We start from the raw sequence: 18,798 nt of genomic DNA, 5'->3' as shown, positions 1-18,798 counted from the left end.
TCCATGAAGAGCCTTGTAGGTTAGAAGAAGGATCTTGAAGTGTATTCTTGAGTCCACTGGGAGCCAGTGAAGAGACGCTAGGACAGGAGAGATATGATCCCTTTGGCTGCTTCCTGTCAGAACTCTAGCTGCTGCGTTCTGGATCAGCTGCAGACTGTTGATGGAGTAATGTGGACATCCTGACAATAAAGAGTTGCAGTAGTCCAGTCTTGAAGTGACAAAAGCATGGATGAGCTTTTCAGCATCACTCTGAGAGAGGATGCTCCTGATCTTAGTAATATTACGCAGGTGAAAGAAAGCGGTCCTGGAGACCTGCTTAATATGAGAGACAAACGACATGTCTTGATCAAAGATAACTCCAAGGTTCCTCACAGTCGTACTGGAGGCCAGAGTAATTCCATCCAGGGAGAAAGTATTATCTGATAAACTAGTTCTGAGATGTTTCGGTCCAAAAACAATGACCTCAGTCTTGTCCGAGTTTAATAGTAAAAAGTTGGAGGACATCCAGTCCTTTATGTCCTTTAGACACGCCTGTAGTCTGACTAGCGGCTCCGTTTCTTCAGGCTTCATGGATAAATACAGCTGGGTATCATCAGCATAACAATGAAAGTTTATGCCGTGCTTCTGGATGATGTATCCTAGAGGGAGCATGTAGAGGGTGAACAGGATCGGTCCGAGCACAGAACCCTGTGGAACACCGTGGTTAACCCTTGTACCTGTGGAAGACACATCGTTAGTGTGAACAAAATGAAATCTGTCAGATAAATATGATTTAAACCAGCGCAGTGCTGTTCCTGTAATCCTGATCTCGTGTTCCAATCTGTGTAGCAGGATGCGATGGTCTACGGTGTCGAAGGCAGCACTGAGATCCAGTAGAACGAGTACAGAGACGAGACCCCGGTCCGATGCCATGAGGAGGTCATTGGTGACTTTAAGCAGTGCTGTTTCTGTGCTGTGATGGGCTCTGAAACCAGACTGGAAAGCATCAAACAGACTGTTACTACACAGGTGGTCGTTTAGCTGACTTACAACAGCTCTTTCAAGTAGTTTGGAGATAAAGGTGAGGTTGGAGATCGGTCTGTAGTTTCCTAGGACGTCCGGGTCCAGTGAAGGTTTTTTAAGTATCGGAATGATCACAGCAGTTTTAAAAGCCTGTGGTACATATCCTGTTTCCAGAGACAAGTTGATCTGTCCTAATATAGAGTCTCCGATCAGAGGAATAGCATCCTTGAGGAGCTGTGAAGGGATCGGATCCAGAAGACAGGTAGTAGGTTTAGACTTGCTGATGCTGGTGGTCAGCTCAGGGAGGCCGATGGGCGCGAAGCAGTCCAGAGTTAGATCAGGATCCATTTCCAGAAGTGGCGGTGTATCCTCAGCGGTCACAGAGAGATTGTGGTTGATTTGTCCTCTAATAGTGGTGATTTTATCAGTGAAGAAGCTCATGAAGTCTTCACTACTAAGAGCTGCAGGAATGCGAGGCTCCACAGAGCTGTGGCTCTTTGTCAGCCTGGCCACGGCGTTAAAGAGAAAGCGCGGGTTGTTCTTGTTTTCTTCTATTAGTGATGAATAGTAGGCTGTCCTGGCTTTACGAAGGGCCTTCTTATACGTCAGCAGACTGTCTCTCCAGATCCTCCGGGAGTCATCTGATTTAGAGGACTGCCACATCCTCTCCATCCTACGTGTAATCCGTTTCAGTGATCGGATGTTTGAGTTGTACCACGGAGCTAGCCTCTTCTGGTTTGTAGTTTTCTTCTTCTTCAGTGGAGCAATCCTGTTTAAGACTGAGTGTAGTGTGTCTGCAGTGTTGTTGACAAAGCGGTCCAGCTCTGCAGGAGTAACATTTAAGTTGGTATCAATAGGTTTAAGTCTGGTGAGTTGGCTGGCCAGTCAAGCACTGTGATAGCATGGGCATTAAACCAGGTTTTGCTGCTCCTGGCAGTATGAGCAGGGGCCAGGTCCTGCTGGAAGATAAAATCTGCATCTCCATACAGTTCCTCAGCAGAAGGAATCACGAAGGAGGAAACATTCTGGTAGACTTTTGCGGTGACCCTGGATTTGAGAAAGCCGAGTTTACCAACACCTGCACTGGACATTGCACCCCAAATCGTCACTGACTGTGGATATTTCACACTTGACTTCTAGCAGCTTGGGTTCTGTTCCTCACCCGTCTTCCTCTAAACCCCTGGAACTTGATTCCTGAATGAAAGGCACACTTTACTTTCATCAGAAAAGAGGAACTTGGACCACTGGCAGTCCAGTCCTTCTACTCCCTGGCCCAGTTGAGATGCTTCCTACAAATCCAACAGTTGTAGCCTATCTCCTGGATGCATCTGAATGTGGTGGTTTTTTAAGCTGCGACTCCCACCTCATTCTGCTTCCACTAGACTTTCCATTGATATGCATGGACACGGCACTTTGTGAACAGCCAGCCTCCTTAGATATGAACCTTTTTGGCTTACCATGCTATGGAGGGTATCAACAATGTTCTTCTGGTCAGTTGTCAAGTCTGCAGTCTTCCCCTTATAGAACTGAACTGAAGCAATTAAATGACACCTGGGAAAATCTGTGGAGGTGCTTTGAGTTTAGTAGATGATTAGTGTGTGACTTCTAGTTTAAAACATTCATGGCCTGCATAATTTGGGCTGATTTCTTCACAGTATTCTAATTTTTTGAATTTCAGTTTTTGTGAGTTTTATAAACTGGGAGCCCGAACATTTTTTGGAAAGGGTCTGTATATGTATTTCTACTTGCATACTTGCATACTTGCATGCAATACACATTTCTTGCTCTAAGTATGTTATTCATGCTTCCTCCAGGTTACTTTATATACATCGAGGCATCACTCATGCATCCAGGTCACAAAGCTCGACTGCTGACTTCTTACCTCCATGGCTCGTCGTCCGTTCAGTGTTTGATCTTCTACTACCACATGTATGGATCTGGCACCGGCATACTGAATGTTTTTCTTGCCCATGGGCGCAGAAAGGACATATTGCTGTGGCGAAGCAGTGGTGAGCTGAGCATCACCTGGATGAGGGCAACGGTGGACTACCATTGTCATGTTCAACACCAGGTGCGTGTAGAAGAAAGTTAATGGAGTCACAAACACGCTCTTACATATACAGTCATGTTACAAAGAAAAAGAACACTTTCCTAGAAATCTAAAGTTTTAAAGTTAGGAAAAAGACTTTGATTCTTTTCATTTATCCCTTAATTGCCAGATTGCATAATTTGTGACTTATATGAGTTTTAGATTGTTTAGAAGTTTTAGTGTTAGAAATTAGGGAAGCCAATGGCTGCCATATATTACAAAAAAGGTAAAGGTTGTCAAATCAAATTTTGTAATCACTATTTTGAAGTTAATTTGAATTTTAAAGAAAATGAACATGAATACATGCATTACTGTGGTTGTTGAGGATTGAATCAGACAAATGGAGTCTGAGGTTCAGCCTTTCACAGGAATTTATTAAGATCAATTGTTTGACACGTATCAATCAACAATTTCAACAGCAAAGTCCCCCAGTCCCAAGGCTAAGTCCCTTTTTCAGCAAAGCATGTCTGTGTGTGTGTGTGTGTGCATATGTGTGTGGGTGTGTGTCTAGATTGGGCAGTTCTTTCACCTAGATTGCGAGGACACCTCTGGTTCCTATTAATGAAAAGGTTTACATTCCCATCCTGCTTTCTCACATCAGAGACACACAGTGGAGGACAGCAAGGACACTATGTCCTGATACTTCAAAACATTTCCTCAGTTCTGAACAACACTAAGAAATCAACATGTGTTAGGCCAAATCTAACATCCCATGACCATATTCATATATTCATATATATACAACAATATTTCCCACAACATGGTCGCACTATACCACAAAATTCCACTGTAATTCATGTCTTTCTAAGTCTGAAGTAAATGATATCGTGCCTCTAAACACAAAAAGAGAACTATTTACTGCAATGTTGAAGTTCATATATCGTAACCTTAAAAGAAAATGTATTTCATTACTCTTTTAGTCACTATGGGTCAAAGATTTAAGTTAATTTGCAAGATAGATAAGTAGATAGTACTACTTTACCTATCCTTCCTGGGAAATTGCACTCTTGTAGCAACAATGTACATGCATTCAGAATATATTACATAAAGGTAAACAACAATAAAGGGAAGAGCAATCTAGGTATATGCAAAATACTATGTGCACAAGTGAAAAACTTAACCCTGGGCGGAATTTGCCATTTACAACAACTAGTCTACAGTGTTACAGTATAAATACAGTAGTATGATTTTAAGCAGCAAGACAAGCTGTCTCAGCCTGTTTGAAATGGCATTCCCTTGTCTATCCAGCACCAGGTGGAGAGGGTAGTCAGTGTTATTGTTACGACCGGCCTAGGGATTTGGCCCGATTGACTTGATATTTAGTGGATGTCACCTAAAGAACCTGCTAATCAAAAGTGTTGTGTGGGACTTCAGGTAGGAGATCCACATGCAGGGTTCACAAGCAAAGTCTTTTATTCCAAAACAAAAGTTTAACTCAAAACATCCACTAGGGAGGGAAAAGGCCAACTGGACAGGCACTCGGAACAGCAGGACTGCAAAGGATGCCTGGAAGGTAGCCTGGGAGGAAAAAGAAGGCAAAGTCAAAAAGACAGCCAGAAAAAAACAGTTCTTACGACATGTGGTTAGCTGAAGAACTGGTGACTGGTGAAGAGGAGCGAGGCTTTGCTGAAGAAGTCATTGAAGACAGGTGTGTCTGCTCAGCCCCGGCTCCACCCTGCAGTTAAGCCTGAACACCTCCAAATGTCACAAATGCTGTGGCTGGAAAAGAAAACATGCATCTAGAGCTGGTGTCCAGACCAGGCTGAGGAAACAGTAAGGACGTCCTCGCTGGCTGAACGGGCCCGGTTTCAGCAGGGTGAGTGGTGTCTGAGACCGATTCCAGTTTGTGATCCGTGCTGGGACGATTGTGGGTTGCTGCCCTTGCGCCTTTGTGGCTCTCTGGCCGGACTTTCCCAGCTCGGTGTGCACAGATTACCACTTATTGGGAGCAGATCAACAAAATGCATAGTCAGAAAATAATAACTAAACAAGGCAACCAAATGCAAACCATACTAATTTAATTTACCAAATTAAATACTATCAACAACAACAGAAAACTACATAACGCAGTCTAACAGAAAGGGTGGCATCAAGAAAGGAGACCAAACGGAAACAGAAAGGGAAGGCTGTGGGGATGAGGCGGGTCTTAAATAGGGGGTGGAAGCAGTGGCAGCTGTCTCCAATCCCAAGCAACCTCCAGCACTCCACCAATCAGGCAACCTGCAATACAGAAAGGGGAAAGACAAGACAAACACACAACACACAGGAAGCCTGGATGTAGCACTGGGGCTGTCACAACTGTCTCAATCCAAGCCTTAAGCAGAACTTAATTTAATCCTGTATATGAGTCATATTCATCAGTTTATCTGTCAGCATAACATTAACATTAAGCATTAACATTTTCTACGAGATTCATGGTATAACAATATGATTTGTCACTGTATAAAGTGAATCATTTCACATTTCATTTATTTTATAACATAAAACATTTCATGTTACATGAAACAATTCACTTTAGAATGTGATAAATAGTATATTGTTACAAGAAGAGTTTATTGTAACATTAGAGGTTTGTGGTGTGATACCATGAAAATGACATGATAATATCATAATATCAAAATAAAAATCTTGTTATTATAAAAAAAACTCATGTTTTAATGTGATACTGATCCATTTTTTCATCCTATCTTGGGAGTTTTTCATCGGAGGGGCTCCTTATAAAACAACAAAAAGCTTCTTCTGTTTTGTCTGTCTGTTTTACATGAAACTTTGAGATACAATTATGTTTTTTGTTTCCTACAGATTATATTTGAAGCCATTCGAGGCCCATCTCTACGGAGTGATATTGCTATTGATGACATCCATTTTAAAAGGGGACCATGTGAAGGTAGAGTCTTACAATGACGTCTCAAGAAACATATTACACTGACATACCTGTTTTGATTATAAACTTATAGTCTCCATTAATCATAATTGTAGTGATCTGAAGTAAGATATACATTTTTTATTAGAAGTTTTAAACACATAAATATCTATTCTACTGTTACAATTGAGACATTCATTGTATACAGACATTGTCAAGTGACAGCTGCTTTTAACATGCAAATAACTTATTCAACGTTTTAGGAATATCATGATTTAAAAGCAAATCATTTTCAATCATCCAGTATTTATTATAATCCAGCCTACAATACCTATGAAAAGTTAGAAGTTTTTAAACTAGAAATCCATGTATGTAAGGTTATCCTATAAAACAATTCCTAGAATATTATCTCAGAAATAAATCAATTTTATATTATTTATATAAACTTGTATATATTTATACATTATAAACTGAGTAAAAATATAATTTCATGGCAGAAAAATTATTTGGATGATTTTAGAAACACCAAAATGTGTAATTAAAAAAATTTGGTTTTTGTCATGTCCTTGCCACAAACCTATACCATTTACTCACAGTATGTAAGCCATTTTCTACTAAAAAATTGGAGCCCATTTGAATTGAATTGAATATATGATGCAGAAACCAAGGGCGGAAATTTGCTTTTGACATTGGTGGGGACCTAAGATTCCAACAACTGTCTAGAACTCGCTGTGTTTTGGCGCTGCCAACCAATGTACAGCAGGGAAAGGCACAGCCAATCACATGGCCATATGTAATACAGTAGGACCAGAGCCCTTGATGTAACTCAGTCACAATCAGAATAGGATATCTATTGGTAGGACACCAGAAAAGAACGGAATTTAACCCTTTCCTGCACCCAATGACAATGTTTTTATTTTAGGGGGTGGGTCAAATTATTGGTGGGGACAATTTAGCAATCGCTGGTCATTGGTGGGGACACCACCCGCCATGCTAAAACTACACCCTTGGCAGAAACACAGTATTTATTGGCTTTGCACTTTTCCTGCTGCATATTACAGTACTCTCCTTGGTTAATATTGAAAATATAAATTAAAAAAAATACTGCTTTGATGTGGAGTCTGTCCTTACCTGAAGGAGTTTGAGGGTGTCTGGTTACAAGTCATATAATACAACTAGAATACTGTACACAGTAAAATATAACAGTACTATAATAGCTTCCAATAATAATTAATTACACATATCTTGATATTGCTACAGTGAATGTGCAATATACTTTCCATAAATGCTGGGACTGACTGAGCATTCCAAAACAGTGCCATCCACTTGCAGACATTGCTCTCTTCATAGGTGGCCCTGTAAAACTTTTATAGAAACTGTTTTGTGTTTAGTATTTGCCGTGTCTTGTCTTCCCCTTCAGAACCTGGTGAAGCCTCTCCATATTCCGGGTCCTCAGAATATTTTAATGAGGTTGTGAACTGAGGTCAGTTGGAACTCCAAAGTGTGCCTGTAAGCAATGCAACAACACAAGTATGTTACTTCATGTACATGGATGGTTGCATTTCAGTTCTTTAATGTATCACATTACAATATAAATGAGTTAGTTAGAAGTTATTAATTTCATCACCTGACTCATTCTTTGTCATTACTGTGTATTTAATTACAGTGCATAAAAGTGCAATTGCAGTCACACTTACTGCAGATACTATCCAGTTAAGTTCACTCAGCACAAGTTTGATTTCAGGCAATGTAAGTAAAAATACATTTAGGGGACCTAAATTACTAGTTACTTACCTTCAGGGCTCAGGTTTAGTAATCTCCTTAAAAACTCTGCCCATAGAAGAAAACACACCATTATAACCATTATAATTTATTAATGTTTCATACAGTAGAAGAAGTAGGCTGTTAAAGGTATTTGTCAACATATCCTTATGGAAAAAATATGTGATAATACATCTGCCACATCTGTTTTTGTTAATTAAACATATGATTGTGTTACCCAACGTCAACCGATTATGGTAATGATACAGTCACAAAAGGTATTGCCTGCGGTATTTTTTGACATTTTTGACTGGATTTGGTAAAAAAAAGGAGGTTAAGGAGGGTAAGATTAGACATAAAAACAGGATAAGAGTTTATGCAAAGGTCATCCTAAAACACAAATTGTCCTCATTCTGTTGCCATTTTTGGCTGCCATTACAGCAAATCCCCACCACTATAAGCCTGTAAATGCAGCCTTAGAAATGTCAATCTCATGTTACAATTTCCTGGTGAGGATGGGTTTCTTGTATTTGTTTCTTTTTCTAGCTCTGTCTCAGTGTGTTTGCCTTTGTCAAGTTAACAAGAAATCAGTTAATTTTTTATGGTAGTTCTCCTGTGACAAAGGCTCTAAGTTCACACTCACAGATATTGAGGCCTTTGAAGTGTTGTTTGTACTAGTATCTTTATAAGTATAGATTAGGTAAGTAATGAACTAGAAACCTTTTTTCTGGTGGAACCATGCTGAACCCTGACTCACCTTACTTACCTGCTTTCTGCCTAGTGTGCTATTTACATGTGTTATATACAACACTGTTAGTTGTTAGTATGCCATGGTCAATGGCCCAATACCAGACCTATTGAGTAATCCTTAAGAAATTGATGATGGAAGAAAATGATATAGATCACATCTATTCAAATGCTTCATTCAAGACACTGCAAAACTAGATTTATGCTGTTTATTTCATTTTGTTACTGCATTGTGCTATTACATATATTTTCTGCAGTTTGTGACATTTCAATAAATATATTGGTTACTAATTGTAAATTGCTTGCCTTTATGTACTGTTCCAAATACAAAATTTGTAAAATCGCGGCAATGATGTTGGTCATTCAGTCTGTCAAACACCTTGATTCTGAACAAGATTTATCCCTTTAAGGCAAAATTTAGTATGCTTTTTTTCCCCTTTTTCTTCATTTTAGGTCAGTGATCGGGCCAGATCTTTCCTCTCTGACCAATTTTACTTACATTCATTGTAGAGTTTTATGTTCAGGAGCAGCAATCAGTCTGGCAATTAAAGTTTCTGAAGAGATTCTGAAATGATTATGGAAAAGATATGTTTTATTATTATTATTATTATTATTAATAATAATAATAAAATAATAATAATTATTATTTCTGTGTTCTCCGCCAAGCAGGAGGCGGTTACATCTCTGTGTCACAAAAGATGAATTTAACCTTACATCTAATTTCATCCTGGGATGTTATACTCTGCAACTTTCATCACACATATACAAGACATCTTGGCTACATGGTGACCTTCTATAAGTGCAAGACGGACACGGTTCCTCTCTGTCATTTACACATTTTTCAGTCACATTAGCATAAACAAGATTATACATGGACAGCAATGGATACAGAAATAAGTGACTCAGTATTTTCTACTACAAACCACAACAACAACAATCAAGTTTTATTCTATATATCCTATACCAAAATTTCCCTGAGGGACTTTAATACTTAATAAAGTATATTCTCTTCTATTCTCTATTCTATCACATGTCCTAAACAGCCCACAGATAACAGGTTTGCGTTAATTTGATAATATGCAGCAATCACCTAAAAACAAAAACAAGGTATAGTTGTATTACTGAACAGGTACTCCTGAAGCTCTATAAAGAATGGTAAAAACCACTGGAGGGCAGTCAAACACCACAAAACCCTGCACTAACATACAATGGCATCACTAACTGGCCTCTAAGTATTAAACTGATACTATGGTTAGATCTACAGAGTAGACTTAGTCTGCCAGTCAGCTGCAGTCTGACAGAAAACAAACAAAAAAGTTTCATGAAGTTCATGAAAGTAGTGTCTTGGAGTCGAATGCAGAGCCATTTTCAGTCAGAGCCAAAGGTTTAAGTTATATGTCAGTTTCCTCTCCAGCATCTATATCTTTCACCAGCTGTTCTCTTTCTTCAGAGTTTCTCCAAACCTGTTTTCAACCAGAAGAAAGCTTGCTGAACATCCATATGAATGATTTAAAGAATGCTTGTACTGATGCCTTTGCTTTGTCAAATTCCTATCACAATACTGTACTAAGCACATGTATTCAAGATATTTTATATCTCTGCCATTTTTCGCTACCACAACAGTACAGTTGAGATAGATAGTTAAAGGGTATTAGGAATACTAGTAATAAAGTGCCCAGATTAAGAGGAGCTGTTATACAGTCCTATGGCAGCAGGAATGAATGATCCCCTGAACCTCTCAGTTCAACATTGCAGGGAGAGGAGCCTGTTACTGTGACTGCTTCCTGCCAGAGAGAGAGAGAGAGAGATACAAAAATGTACTACAAGCAGGTACAAGGTATATGTGCAATTTACAGAGGAATTTAAGGTGCAAATATAAAGTATATCAAGATGTGCAAATATACAATATATAAAATAAATACTGTATACAGTAGGAGACAAAAGTATTGACACCCCGTTCAATTTGACATGTTTTGCATTAAGCATTAGTTTAATGCAAATTGTTTTTGAAGCAAACTAAATGAACATTTCAAAACAATTATATGATCAACAAATAACAAATTATTTTGCAATCTGTCAGAAACTTTTAAAAAAATGAATTGCTTGGTGACAAATGTATTGGCACTTCATAGTATTTTGTATGTCCTCCTTTGGCCTTTACAACAGCTAATCTGTTCTTGTAGCTTGGCATCAACTGCTGACACCTCTGCACAGGTTTTTGGTCCATTTTTGCTGGCAGATGTTCTTCAGTTCCATCAGACTGGAAGGCTTTCTTAAAGCAACTGCAACTTTCAGATCTGCCTATAACATCTCAATGGGGTTTAGATCTGGGGACTGGGATGGCCACTGTAGAACAGAAATCTTATTTTTCAGCATTGCTGATGGGAGCATTTGATTACAGAGTATTTCCTGATACATGGTGGCATTCATCTTTCCTTCTATGATATAAAGACTGCCAGTGCCTGCACTACTGAAGCAACCCCAAACCATGATGGAGCCACCATTGTACTTTACAGTAGGGATTCTTCACCTCCAAGGCTTTTCCTGGCTGTCTCCAAACACAGCGAGGGCTGATATTCTGGAACAGCTCTATCTTCGACTCGAGAAGAAGCTTTTAGATTCGCTTACATACCTCTTAGCATACTCCAGTCACATCTTCTTGTGGACAGCTTTCAGGTAAGGCTTTTTGATCGTTCGACATCCTCTGTACCCATTTCTGCTAAGTGTTCTGTGTACAGTTCTTGTGTGTACAGATGTTCCAGGTTTCCAAGTTCCAAGTTTTTTCCTGATATCCCTGGCTGTAAATCCAGGATTATTTTTGACCTCTCGCACAATTTTTGTGGCACTGCTGTTTTTTCTTAGATGTCCAAATCTGGGCTGGTTTTCAACTGTGGAAGTCATGCTAAACTTCTTTATAATTCCTCCTACTGTTGATTTAGGAATTTGTAACTTTTCTGTAATTTTCTTATAGCTTTCCCCTTGCTGATGGTCAGTTACAATACAGTTTCTAACTTGCAAATGGATATCTTTATACGTCACCATTATGTTTAGCTATAAGTTGAAATAACCTTGTGTGATTCCGTTTTTATCTCCGGGTAAAACCTTCTAACAACATCCGACAGGCATGTCAGCAATTAACTGACCCTTCCACACCTGTCTGCATGATTTAGTCTTGAAAATGTAACAGAATATAATGAGTGCCAATACTTTTGTCACCAACTAATTATGTTTTTTGTAAAAAATTGTAAAATTGCAAAAATAATTTGTTAATATTGTTGATCACATAATGGTTTGGAATGTTCATTTAGTTAGTTTCTAACTAATGCTTCATGCAAAACATGTCAAATTGACACGGGTGCCAATACTTTTGTCTCCTACTGTATAAAATATACATAAGATATGTAAGTGGCTAAACATGTGGCTCAGGCCAGGGACAACAGCCTGTCACTGAAGGAGCTCCTATGTCTGACGATTCTCTGGTGCAGAAGGTAGGTCAGTGCAGAGGGTACATTATGACTCTAAACATTTGTAGGACTCAACAACCTGTCCTCTCCAACAATTGTGACAGGCAAAAGTTTCTTCGTGCCAAAGTCCACAATCATCATCTGGTCTTCAATTGTTTTAGAGTTTGATCTTTGCTCTTACTCCAGTCAGCAAAATCAGCAATGAATTCCCTTTATTCTCCCTCATTCTCCCCCTTCACACATGCCACAATTGCTGTATTATCAGAATATTAGTAGACTTGTATGCAAAGTCAGCACTGTGGAGGAGAAAACACCATTCCCCCTTGGGGCCCCAATGTTGTACACCAAGGACCTGGAGACACTGTCTCCCAGTCTAACATACTGTGGCAGCTCTATCAGGTAGTTGTGGATCCAGGTGATGAAAATAGAATGCACGCCCATCCTCTCAATTGTACCTCTCAGGATCAGAGGTTGGATTGTGATAAAAGTGCTTGGGAAGTAAAAAAAATAATAAAAGAGCTTGGTGTAGAATGTAGAGGACTACATCATCAAAGGTCTTGATAATAACAGATGTAAGAGAGACCGGTTTATAGATTTAACCTCTGCAGGCCTCCGTACTTCTGGGACTAGCGCAGGCATGTTTTCCACTGGACAGGAACCATCCCAGTTTGAAGACTCCGGGTACAATAATTCTGCAGTGGCACTGCTAACTCACAGGCACACACTTTGAGAAGCTTTGGTGTTTCACCATCAGGACCATCTGACTTACCGGGATGCAGCCTCCTCAGCTCAGCGCACACCTCATCCACAGAGGAGTGGAAATCATGGCATGCCCCAGCAGTGGAGATGAAGGACCCTGGGAGGGTCCGTAGAAAGTAGTCTGAGTAAAAGGTCTACCACAGCAGATGTCTGTCTGAAGACGCTGTATCACAGTTTAAGACAGCAATCCTACCAGTACTCCCCACAGTCCCATGTGTAAGTACTGATACTGATACTGATATTACTCCTGCACAAATTGACTTTTTTGTCAACAACACTGCAGATACATTACACTCAGTCTTGAACAGCATTTCTCTACTGAAGAAGAAAACTACAAATCAGAAGAAGCTAGCTCCGTGGTACAACTCAAATATCCGATTACTGAAACGGACTACACGAAGGATGGAGGGGAAGTGGCAGTCCTCTAAATCAAATGAATCCCAGAGAGACAGTTTGCTGACCCTTCATAGGCCCTTCGTAAAGCTAGGACAGCTTACTATTCATCACTAAAATCAACCACGATCTCTCTGCAACTGCAGAAGATACACCGCTACTTCTGGAAATAGATCCTGATCTAACTCTGGACTGCTTCGCTCCCATCGGCGTCCTTGAGCTGTCCACCAGCATCAGTAAGTCTAAACCTACTTCCTGTCTTCCGATCCCATCGCTGCTTCTCAAGGATGTTATTCCTCTGATCGGAGACTCTATTAGGACAAATCAACCTGTCTCTGGAAACAGGATATGTACCACAGGCTTTTAAAACTGCTGTGATCATTCTGAAAAAACCTTCACTGGACCCGGAAGTCTTAGGAAACTAACCTCACCAACCTCACCGTTATTTCTAAAATACTTGAAAGAGCTGTTGTAAGTCAACTAAATGAGCACCTGCATAGGAACAGTCTGCTTTATGCTTTCCAGTCTGGATTCAGAGCCCATCACAGCACAGAAACAGCTCTGGTTAAAGTTACTAATGACCTCCTCATGGCATCGGACCGTGGACTCGTCTCTGTACTTGTTCTACTGGATCTCAGTGCTGCCTTTGACACAGTAGATCATCATTTCACTTTTTTCATGTTAATTATGTTTCCTCCTCACATACAAGGGTTAATGAGGGTGTTCCACAGGGTTCTGTGCTTGGGCCGATCTTGTTCACCCTCTACATGCTCCCTCTAGGAAACATCATCCAGAAGCACGATATAAACTTTCATTGTTATGCTGATGTGACCCAGCTGTATTTATCCATGAAGCCTGAAGAAACAGAGCTGCTAGTCAGACTACAGGCATGTCTAAAGGACATAAAGGACTGGATGACCTCCAATTTTTTACTGTTAAACTCTGACAAAACTGAGGACATTGTGTTTGGACACAAACATCTCAGACTTAGATTATCAGATAACACTTTCTCTCTGGATGGAATTACTTTGGCCTCCAGTGCCTCCAAGACCGTCTTCTTTCACCTGCGTAATATTGCTAAGATCAGAAGCATCCTGTCTCAGAGTGATGCTGAAAAGCTCATCCATGCTTTTGTCACTTCAAGACTGGACTACTGCAACTCATTATTGTCTGGATGTCCACATTACTCCATCAACAGTCTGCAGCTGATCCAGAACGCAGCAGCTAGAGTTCTGACAGGAATCAGCCAAAAAAACATCATATTGCTCCTGTTCTAGCGTCTCTAAAATGGGAGGACGAGCTTTAAGACTAGACTCAAAAACTTTCTGTTTAGTAAAGCGTATAGTTAGCCTTGTGTGTAGGGCTCATATAGATACAGTCGCCTCAGCCACGGGTATAACAGGTATCATAGGGCTGATAAAATCTTAACTTTTAGCACAGCTATGCTGCTATAGGCCAACGCTGTCGGAGGGCACAAACATGATCCACTGAGCAGTTTCCCTCTCACCCTCTGACCTCTCCTCTACTCTTATTAGTCTGGTTCATACTGGTAATTCAACTGTGACTGCTGTCTTCCTCATAGTTTTGTGCCTCACTCTCGCTCTCTCTCTCTCTCTTTGCAGGTCTCCAGACCTGTATACTGACCTGCAGTCCAGCCCCTGAACTCTCCTGTGCTCATTGACTTCACCAGCCTCTGCTGCTCATCTTTGTTTTAATTACTATCAAATTGGCAAAATTACTACTTATGGACTGACGATATATATAGATATCCATTATAATATAATCACTGTTTCATCTTGCTGTCATGTTTGCTGCATGTTTGTTCCTCTCTCTCTCCTTCATCCTCTCTATCCTGTCTACCTCTTCTCCTCCTCTCTCTCTCCTTCATCTTCTCTGTCCTGTCTCCCTCTTCTCCTCTCATTCTCCTTCATCCTCTCTGTCCCGTCTACCTCTTCTTCTCCTCCTCTACCTGGCCGACTTGCAGCAGGAAGGTTCTTCCTTATGAGACGGGTCCTGCTCAATGTTTCTTCCTGTAAAAGGGAGTTTTTCCTTGCCACAGTGCTCTTAAGGGGGTTCAGGCTCTGGGTCTCAGGCTCTGCATTTCTTTGAAGCACATTGAGACAATATCTGATTGTAAAATGCACTATATAAATATAACTGAATTAAATAGTCACAGCACACTTTTATGTATGTGATATTTGTATAAAAGTATATCACTGCATGTCACTTATTTTATGTATTTGATATGCAAATACATAAAAGCACAGACAGCACAGATATGTGCGTACTAATGGTTTCATTGGCCTAGAAATTATGACCTTCTCTTATTCCTCCTTCCTTATACTTGTGATGACTAAATAAATTATTGATTTGTTGATGCCCTTGCAGTGAAAAGCTAATTAGCTTGTCATCATTAGTAGAAGAAGTCAGTGTGTGACAGTTGTGAAGCAATTGATTGTATCCGGAGATTTGGTCTAGAATCTCTGGAGGGTAATCATTGACAGGATGCAGGAGCCCCTTCCTTGGCTCAAGACATGTTTGGCAGGTCGATAATCCTTCATATAAGTTACTGAAAATTTGGCTTGAGAGCTGCCACTCTTAAAATCACAGAAATACAGCCTCATTTACATAAGACATATTATAGCTTCAGTTCATTCACTCTCAATGTACACAGTGTGTTGAATTTACACTTTTTAAATCCATTCGTTTCTTCTTATTAAATAAAAAGGTTGTAGTGTCCGAGTATTTGGGCAGATCTAAAGTACTAATTGTCACAAAGGCATTTTTAAATCAACACACAGGACACCAACAGTTAATGTAAATAATTAATAAACTTACAGAAATTAACAGAACAGCAATCCCATAAAACTCATTAACTATGGCCATACATGTTCCTCTAAAATGACAAGGATAGAAAATCTTCCTAAGTCTGAAACTGAGTTTTTCAGCCTCCATACTGTATTTCCAAGATCACTCTGATGGTACATCAACCAACAATAGATTGAATGACATCTCCGTCTGTATTGCCTGCAGTGGCACAAGGCAACTTTGGGGTTCGGGTAGGAACCAAGCGGCAACCTTCGGGGCTCAAAGTGGAAGCCCATGCGGAAGTGTCAAAACTTGTAATTCACGCTGCAACAGCTGGGGGTTGGCTCCAAAAGCGAGTAATTTCCCATAGACTCCCATGTTAAAATGACCAATTTCACAGCAGAAAAGAACATGTTTACAGCCTGGTACAAAAAATGCTGTGGTCTCAGATGATAGGTTCTCTTCTAGTGTCAATTGTACGGGGGGTGAATTTTTTTACAACTCACTCGTTTCAATTGTATTCGGACTTAAAATTACGCCTAATTATGGGCGTTGCCGCTTGAGTGACAGACAATTGACGTATCACAGCGTGAGTTTCCTGCTTCCACGATCGCCCGCCCCCCTAAACCCCGCTCGTGCTCCCCCTCTTTGTCCATATTCGGAGTTTTAGTTGACGTGACGCTGCTAACATGGCGGCGGTCATCACGTCCCGGAACCTCCCACTGAGACTCAAAACGGCTCTTCAGAAACAAACGGGTGACGTCACGGAAGCTCTGTCCATAGTTTTTACTGTCAATGGTAGGAACCCATACCTAAAATAGACTTTTTCAGAAGCAAAGGCCAACATTATGACTGAAGCAGTGAATAAACCAAAGAAAGTAGATGTCTGAGGAGATGGAGAAAACAAAAAGCCTGACTGAAGCAGCTTTTTTGACGTTGAGCTAATAGATCCTTCCATTTCAGCCATTGGCTCCTTGCTTCAACATTCTGCAAAGCTGCACTGCTCTGCTCCATAAACTCTTTCATCCTGCTGTCACAACCTTATGACACAGACTGTTAACAGTGAAGGCTTGTAAAACCAATATAAATGCATCAACCAATCATGTGACCATGGTTTTTATATTTAATGTATGCCGTTACCGCCTAACTTCAGCAGCTGTCAGTTGCAGCTGCTGACTATGATGTTACTTCCGGTCTTCAGCCAAAATAATGGATTAATAATGTACTCAAAAAAATTACTTTCCATCTTTGGTTTGAGACTTATCCACTACATGGGGGAGGTTGGTGACCAGCCACTAGGGGGCAATCAAAATGTTTTGGCCTCTCCTTTACAGAGCTGTCATATTGTCCAATTCCAGTATGCTATATCTGGGGAATGTCCTCACCTTGCAAATGATGTGATCGATTATTTAAGACACCAATATTACTGGCATACACAGGCAAGTTGTATAAGACACCATCAGTTTGAGTACTATTGACTTCTTACTTTACTGATTCTGTGTGACCTCAAGTTGGAGAATTTCTTCACTCAATCTTATGACTGCCTATGATCTTTCTGTTTTTTCCCATTTTTTTCTCTAGGGACACCTGAGCAAAAGTCATTTTTATGGAGAGTGGCGGTAAACCACTGACCTGCCTTTGGGATCAACATCTTGAATGTTGAGGGAAAAAAATTGTCCCTGATGTTTCAGATTGTTGTTATGACATTATTAATATATATTTATAAAAGAAGGAATATATTCTGACCAGGTTCTACCTGATGGTTCCCCTCACCATGTGTCCATGTCTGTAACTAAACTGCTTTGTAGAAATATCATCTATGTGAACACCTGTACCTTATATCAGAATCAGAATCTGAAATACTCATCAGAAAACTTCTGAAGGTGGAATGACTGAAGTCAGTGGTTTAGAGGGTGAAGAGGAATTGAGCGAGGACTGTAGTACATTTCACTATGCATTGTACTATGTACAACAGTGTATGTAATATACAATTTGAAACAATTTGAAAATTTGACTTGTAATACTGGTGTGTCTCAAATAATTATCCACATCATCTGTCAAGTGGGGGCATTCATGACATACAGTATATGAAATATATAGATGGGTGGAATCTCAGTATAGAGAACAGTTCTTTAATTATAAATTTTGTTAAATGACTTTGAAGTACTGGTTCTCAGGCTTTCAGCATTATAATAAAATGTGATCTTATTAGATAAGCTATAAATCAAATCTTTCATATTTGTACTGTGTCTTTGAATGTTGTCACATAGTTTTCAATTAAACAGGGGAGGTGGATGAACATTGCGTTCAGTATGTGGAGGTAATGTCAGCAGCTGGTGATAGTCAGTGGTGAACGTGTTCTTTTTTGCTCTCCCTGTATTAACTGCAATATAATGTTAATGGCAGACTGTTAATTATATTAACAGTCTGCCATTGAATGGCATGTAGAAGAGAAGAACAAGAACAATGGCTAAAAGAACATGTTATAAATAACACAATCACACACACACACACACACAGGATGTTTTTTTGTCTCTCTTGACATGAGGACGGTTGCCACTTGTTGCCAAAGAAGTGCGGGGCTCTATCACTCACAGCCAACACACTTGAATCACCTCACCCAGGCTGCCTGGACATTGGATGTGGTAGCTACGTTCCCTTTGCTGAAAGACTTAGTGATTTGGTTGGCAATACAGCGCCGCTGAAGGATAAAAGCATGGATGATAACACAAGTGAATCGGCTTTGGTGAGTGCTTACTTTCTGTTGAGTTACAGTTGTCTGTTCTGGGCGCTTCTTGGTTTAATTATGCAAATGATAATACCAGCTTTGCTTTGAACAACAGTTTAATAATTCTAGGATCATTTTCTCCACCCTTAGCAATGCTCTATTTCGCCGGTAAGCAACCTTCCAC

General features: G+C 40.0%; 1 protein-coding gene across 4 annotated transcripts in view; it reads left to right on the top strand.

The window, feature by feature from the left end:
• Positions 1–14,757, top strand: part of mamdc2a (MAM domain containing 2a) — a 59,193-nt gene extending 44,436 nt beyond the window's left edge. For 2 of the 4 annotated variants that reach the window (XM_028414876.1, XM_028414874.1), the window contains 3 exons: positions 2,817–3,073; positions 5,894–5,978; positions 7,375–8,641. In XM_028414876.1, coding sequence (XP_028270677.1) covers positions 2,817–3,073; positions 5,894–5,978; positions 7,375–7,436 — 404 coding nt within the window. In that variant the 3' untranslated portion in view covers positions 7,437–8,641. Of the gene's footprint in view, positions 1–2,816; positions 3,074–5,893; positions 5,979–7,374; positions 8,642–14,700 lie in introns of those variants that run through there. The other 2 variants (XM_028414875.1, XM_028414877.1) reach the window with 2 other exon arrangements.
• The last annotated feature ends 4,041 nt before the right edge of the window (positions 14,758–18,798 follow it).

Source organism: Parambassis ranga, chromosome 9, assembly GCF_900634625.1.
Source record: "Parambassis ranga chromosome 9, fParRan2.1, whole genome shotgun sequence".
Classification (NCBI taxonomy): Eukaryota; Metazoa; Chordata; class Actinopteri; family Ambassidae; genus Parambassis; species Parambassis ranga.
Note: the sequence above shows the minus strand (reverse complement) of the source record. Positions and strands in the feature narration are given on the sequence as shown.